The sequence below is a fragment of the Mytilinidion resinicola genome, assembly GCF_010093595.1.
Source record: "Mytilinidion resinicola strain CBS 304.34 unplaced genomic scaffold BDZ99scaffold_27, whole genome shotgun sequence".
NCBI lineage: Eukaryota > Fungi > Ascomycota > Dothideomycetes > Mytilinidiales > Mytilinidiaceae > Mytilinidion > Mytilinidion resinicola.
This window is the reverse complement of record NW_022985463.1, coordinates 111,015-117,014: the sequence shown is the minus strand read 5'-3', so window position 1 is coordinate 117,014 and position 6,000 is coordinate 111,015. Positions and strand designations below refer to the sequence as shown.

The window sequence follows — 6,000 nt, the reverse complement described above, 5'->3', positions numbered from 1 at the left end:
TAACCTTGGACAATTGACCATTGGAGGGTAGGTTTACTTGAGAATTGGGGCCCTGAAACTAGAATCTGGCAGGCGTACGGGCCCAGAAATGGGCCTTCCAAAGCAGGGTGAGGACCCCAGTCTCAATGCTGCCTGTTGAATACCAGGCCCAGAACTGGATTCCAACGAGCTGCTCAGTCCTGGCTCAGGATGCGCTCAGTCTCGTCTCAGGATGCGCTCACCCAGCACAGCCACAGCTCAGGCTGGGGCGTGCTGTTACGCAAGGCATCTGGACTTTGTTTGCTCCCCGCATCTACGCCGTTGGGAGCTGGCTAGGCGGGTGATAGGCAGGCTCTCCGGCACAACGAGAACCATGTGTATCGCGACTGCATGTGCATGGTCGTTCTGGAGTGCGGTGTTATAATGCGTGAAAAGAGAGTGGTTATTCTAACATTGGCCATGGCGGAAGTTTGGCCTAATGTTCATGACATGAAAAGCATATATACTTTGACGGGGCCTTCATCGTCGTCTAAGAGCTATTAGTAGCCGCGGTGGGGGTCTAAGACGCACTTTCACTTGCCTCTCATCACCGCAGCCTGAATATCTGTATATATTCTAAGAGACTACCAAAAAGCTTTGTCTCTTTTTATGTCCAATTCCTCGACCTCTGCTCTAATATACCTGGTTTAGCAGTCCAGTCCGCCCAAGACTCCCGCTTAATACTCCCATCCTACGTAACCGGGTCCGTTTCCAGCAACTTCCTCCCCTTCAGCCACTCCTGCACAAACTCACCCGCAATCTGAATATCGCTTTTGTTCAAGATGACCCGCCCCTTGCGCTTCAACCCCGGCTCCGCGAGCTGCCTCTCCTTGTCCTCCCACAGTATCTGGTGTGTCAGCTGCACCAGGAACGGGTTGTTCGAGTTCGCAGCGCCCACTCCCGGCCTTCGCAGCTTGGGCGTGTGCATATCAATCTTCCCGCTATCCAGCAAAGACTTGAGCAGCCCGTTGCAAGTCCGCGTGAGGCCGATGTAGTCAATCGACGACGGAGCCATGGTCTCCTCGATCCACCCCGGAAATTGTGCCAGGAACTGTCCAGGATCCAAGCTCGTGTTCTTCGTGTGCTTCCGCATGAGGCGGTCCGCGGCGTGTAAAGTGCGGATCAGACTACTCTCTCCTTCGAAGAACTGCACAAAGGTCTCGGAGCACGTGTTGATGGCCAGACACGACGGCGTGGGGCCCTTTTTGGCCTGGTTAGTGCCATCGCCGCCACGCCCCTCGACGAGATAGTTGCCCCATTGCCGAGGCGCCGTGCGGGATCCAGATAGGGCTTTGAGCAGATGGGCGGGAAACCCTAGCCGCAGGTGGAACCGTTTGAAGATGTCTTCTGGCGTGGTCGGCCGCGCGCCGAAGAATAGTGGCTTGAGGTGCGTGTCGGTCAAATGCTCGATATCCGGCCAAATGCCCTGTAAAAGACTCTTCTGGCGCAGTGCGTTGTAGAGATGGGTGGTGTGGAGGATGGACAGGTGATGGTTCGCCAGTGAGACCCCGGCTTGCTCTTTCAAGATCGCGAAATTGAACGCCATCGTTCCGCAGAGGAGGGGGTTGCCCTTGAAGGCAAATTCCAGGTCCTTTGCAGGCCGGACATAATAGATCCCGCTCTCGTTGCATTTCTTGACGAAAGATACCCACATCAGAGAAGTGCTTTCAACGTTCAACTCGCACGTTGAACTTTCCATGAACCGTGCGAAGCCGAGAGGAATTCCTTCCTTGATACCATCGAGTGGATAGTCGAAATGCGAGGGTGCAAGATCTTGCAATCTGTGCGCTTTGCCACCCGACAGGCCCCAGTTGTCTATGAAGTTGACGAAATCGAAGATGCCAGTGATGAACTTGACATCGTTTGTCAGCCAGTGAGGTCCAGTTCCACGGCGCACTCTTGGGTCTGGGTTCGAGTCCTTCACTGCTTCGTGACACTGCTTCACCATCTGTTGAAGCTTCGAATAGGCTTGGCTTGTACTGTGGCCGAGTACTCGGTGGATATCCTTCATAATAGTCGCTGCAAAGATCATGCTGATATAGGGAGATATGATTAGCTTTCTTCTTCCTAAGACATTTACCGGCTTACTTACCGTAGTGTGATGGTTTCGCCTTCTTCCAATGCGCTCATCGCTCGTGAAAACTCATCCATAACATCGAGTCGGGGGAACTTCATCGAGACGAAGCTTTCCGTGAGACGCTTGTTGTACAAGGTATCCATGAGCAGCTGAGTGAGCCACTCGTCCTCCCGCTCTCTTCGCGGGAATTTCTCATGGTGGATGACTTCTTCGAAGCTCCTCGGAGCGGGGAACAGTAGAAAATAATCCTGATATGCCATGCGCAAGCTTGGAATACGTGGCCAAACCGAGAACTCCTCCTCGCTTTGCCTCGCGTACTTCATCAGAGTCCACCAGGTATCGGCATAGATGTAATCGCCAAGAGGGCTAAGAGATGCCGTAGGATCGGCGAGCTCTGGTATGGTGCAACAGGAGTGTATTTCAGGTCGAAATTGCAATACCAGGCCTTGATATGACGCCTTGGGAAGAATGTTAAACTGTCCAAGGGCTACGCTTCTTAGCCGCTCCAGCGACGGCCATGCCATGGCCAGCTCGCGTTCCGCCTGCTCAACCAGCGAAATGGCAGCATTGGTGGTCATTGCCGCAGTTGTCAGGTCTATCGTGCCGTTCTTGTAATCGTTCCACACCTCTTGCAACCGTCCTTGCATAGAGTGTAGATCATCGAAAAAGCAAAAAGCTCGAGTCTTCATGTCGATGAGCATGTCGACTTCGCTACTGAGATCCAGAACGATGATTGGAGTGCCGCTTTGGTCTGGTGACACGGCCTTGGACGAATCGTGTTGGGAGTCTGTCGCTGTGTCCCCCGCATCATCGCAGTCCTCCACGTCAAGGACATCGAATCGATTGGTGATATCGTCGCGTACGTTGGGAGAATCGTGGGCAACCTTGGGTTTACGCGGGCCATCGCTGAGACTGCAAAAGTAGGTTAGCCGGGGCTGAAAGTAGAGGGGTTCAATCTGATTTTGGTTCATGCAAGGACATACCATCCGCGTAATAGATCTAAAGCATGTTGTAAGACTCCAATGAAGTGTCTGTGGCTTTCATCTGCCTGGAACTCAATGCCCATCTCACTGAAACAGGCGGCGAATCTTGTTCTCGTATTGATCGCTCGTTGAGCCGCTTGAAGAATGCTTGCCGGGGGCTTGACTTGAGGCGTCTTCGCGTTGGCAACAGCTTCTGCTTGTACCGATATCTCTTTGACAGGAAGAGCATGCCGCTCGGTTGTTGAAGCCTGTGAGCCTTTCTCATAGACGTCTGAGGGTTGCTTCGTTTTGTTCCGGGCCTTTCCAGGGAGTTCGTATCCACATCTCTGTGCTGCTTGTGCGAGCCATGTCATGAACACTGAAGTATCGTTCTTGTACTGTTCGTAGCTGTTGGGCAGCAGCGACTCCATCTTGACGTCGTGAAGAGTATCTCATCGAAAGAATCCTTCTGGTGTCGAGGACGAGGGGTAAAAGTCTTCATGTTTGCTTCTTGAGGTAATGTAACATAAGGCGCACTCGGTCAAACGCGACCACCCGTGCACACGTGACTTACGAAATGTCGGCCCGAAAGTCCTCCAAGCCTGCCATCAAATCCTGGAACATGAGGTCCAATTCAGGTTCAAACCCATGAGTAGAGTCTTGGATAGGGTATTTGAATTGGATAGGGTATTTGAATTGGATAGGGTATTTGAATTGGCTCGTGCACATATACACGTGATATGACGGAGAATGCCGTGTGTATACAAAAATCGCATAGAATCAGCATTATATTACATTCAGTTCATGCGTGAGGCTGTATATCGACAGAGAATGTATATTATCAATTCCCCCCAATAGCGTTGAGGTTCCACAAGTGCATAGAATACAAGAGAATGCCCCCCCACCCGTTTTTTGTATACACACGGCATTCTCCGTCATATCACGTGTATATGTGCACGAGCCAATTCAAATACCCTATCCAAGACTCTACCCGTTCTTCTGCCGTGATACCCTTGTATCAAGACAGAAGTAGACGTGCCAGACAGGGATATCACGTGCGTGATGAACTCGTGGGTAGATGTCAAGTTGATGACAATGCTAGATGATGCTATTTGTGGAGAGCAAACCTCCTTTGATGCAACAAGATGCCAAATCCAAATTTTGATGGAGATGTCCCATCTTTTGAAGCGTGATGCCGCTGCCCGATCCAAACGCCGTCGCTAATGCAGTAGAATAAGTACGCCAAAAAAGAATGAAGATGCCACCCATCCTTACCAATTTTACCCAACCCACCAAAAGGAGAAGAAAGAAAATCATAACTCATCCACGATCAGGTCCGAGGGGAGCTCTCACAACCCCCCAAACCACACCGCCACCACCATCGCGACCACAACAGCACCCACACTCCCCTTCCCGCCCGCTCTCACACCCCAATTCCCGGTATCCTCCACCTTCGCCGTCGTCACGGCCGTCCGGCCTACCGCATCCGTCACCCCATTCGCTGCATCCACACTCGCAATCGCGGGCCCCACGTTGAAAAAGTCCACGAGCACAAACGTCGGCTCACGCCCATACAGCTTATCGCACACCTCCATCTGCGCTCCCAAGCTGCCCGTCCCCGTCGCGGCGTTGGTGACGTTGACGGCGTCCTCGTTGGGCGTCTCGATGCCGAACAGCTCCGACGAGTCGAGGAAGTGGTTCATCAGGAACATGCGGCCGGAGTCGATCGCTTCGGAGGGCTGGTTCGCGACCGAGGAGGGCCGGTTGGGCTGGCAGGAGGAGAAGTTGGCGGGCGAGGTGTTTTCGAAGGCCGACTCGAAGACGAAGGTGAACTCGTCCATGAGGTAGGGGTACGCGGTGTCGGGGGTGAGGCTGGCGACGAAGGTGATCAGGCGCGTGTTGTTGGAGATCAGGTTCTCGAGGGTTGGCCATGAGGTGGGCGCGGCGGAGCTGGACGGGGGCGTGTAGGCGTAGTCGGAGATGCCGGAGTCTTTGAAAGAGGGACCTAGATCAGATGCAGCGGCGTCGTCGGAGTTGACGAGTAGGATGGTCACGACGTCGTTCTTGTTGGTGTCGAGCCAACTCTTGATGCTGCTGAGCCACGATTCCAGAGTCCCGGAGTCAAGTAAAGAGCAGCTGGTATGGCACAGGTGCCATTCTGCGTCGCCAGATGTGGAGTTTGCTTTGTGGACCTGGGCGGTAAGGAGACGTACGCCGGCATCGAGCTGCACGGTGCTGTTAAAGTACTGGTTGCCGCTTTCGGAGAAGTCGGTGGACTTGTCGCGTAGGAAGGGCGAGTCGTGGGCGCCGAGGTGGGTGATGTTGTTGTAGTTCTTCGAACACAGCGACGGCGAGTTATTGCAAGCTGTGTCGGCGGAGGCGGTTGAGTAGAGCAGCGGTAGTAGAGCAAAGCTTGAGAGAAGTGCTGTGTAGAGCATTGTGGCGATTTGTGGTGGAATTCCACGAGCTAAAGATATGAAGCTTGGATCTTCTAGCAAACGATGGATCTCTTATGAATAAGACAAGACAGTAATAACAGTGGAGCGATGGTGATCTCGATTTCCGTCAGCTGGGGTAGAGTAAGACTGACGCCAGCACCTGAACGAAGGATGATGATGACCGAGGTGACGAGACAAAAGCAGATCGCAGTCTTCAGATGAAAGAAAGTAAGAGTATAACGAAATGGCAAACAGCGCGGCACCTCTTGTAATGTAGATGTAAGATGAAAAGCACATCCGTACCTGCGGCGCGCGTATTATGTAGTGGCCCAGCGGCGAGTGGAGTGCTCTGAGGTGAGAGGCGTAACGGTGTGGAGCATGGCCTCCTCAGCGCGCTGCACAGCCCCGGCCGCGCGCACCATTCCAAGACGCCGCCCGTGTCAGTATTCGTCAGCTCGGCTCCACACAAAGGCACTGCTGCGACTTGTTGCCGCGAGCGCTGTTT

The 6,000-nt window shown here is 53.3% G+C and overlaps 2 protein-coding genes across 2 annotated transcripts; both read right to left on the bottom strand.

Annotated features, from left to right (window-relative positions):
- Positions 1–419: 419 nt before the first annotated feature.
- BDZ99DRAFT_576178 (uncharacterized protein) lies at positions 420–3,488 on the bottom strand (the record flags this gene model as incomplete). The annotated part of the gene is made up of 4 exons (XM_033728549.1): positions 420–508; positions 560–2,051; positions 2,111–3,007; positions 3,079–3,488. The coding sequence occupies 3 exons, from the start codon at positions 3,486–3,488 to the stop codon at positions 710–712; spliced, it is 2,649 nt and encodes an 882-aa protein (XP_033570225.1). The 3' UTR covers positions 420–508; positions 560–709.
- Positions 3,489–3,925: 437 nt separating this feature from the next.
- BDZ99DRAFT_468236 (uncharacterized protein) lies at positions 3,926–5,818 on the bottom strand. Its single transcript, XM_033721202.1, has one exon. It carries the CDS (start codon positions 5,493–5,495, stop codon positions 4,407–4,409), a length of 1,089 nt encoding a protein of 362 aa, XP_033570224.1. The 5' UTR covers positions 5,496–5,818; the 3' UTR covers positions 3,926–4,406.
- Positions 5,819–6,000: the final 182 nt, after the last annotated feature.

What these genes read in the sequence shown, in the direction of transcription:
- BDZ99DRAFT_468236 (XM_033721202.1), bottom strand. Translation starts at nt 5,495, where the DNA reads ATGCTCTACACAGCACTTCTCTCAAGCTTTGCTCTACTACCGCTGCTC.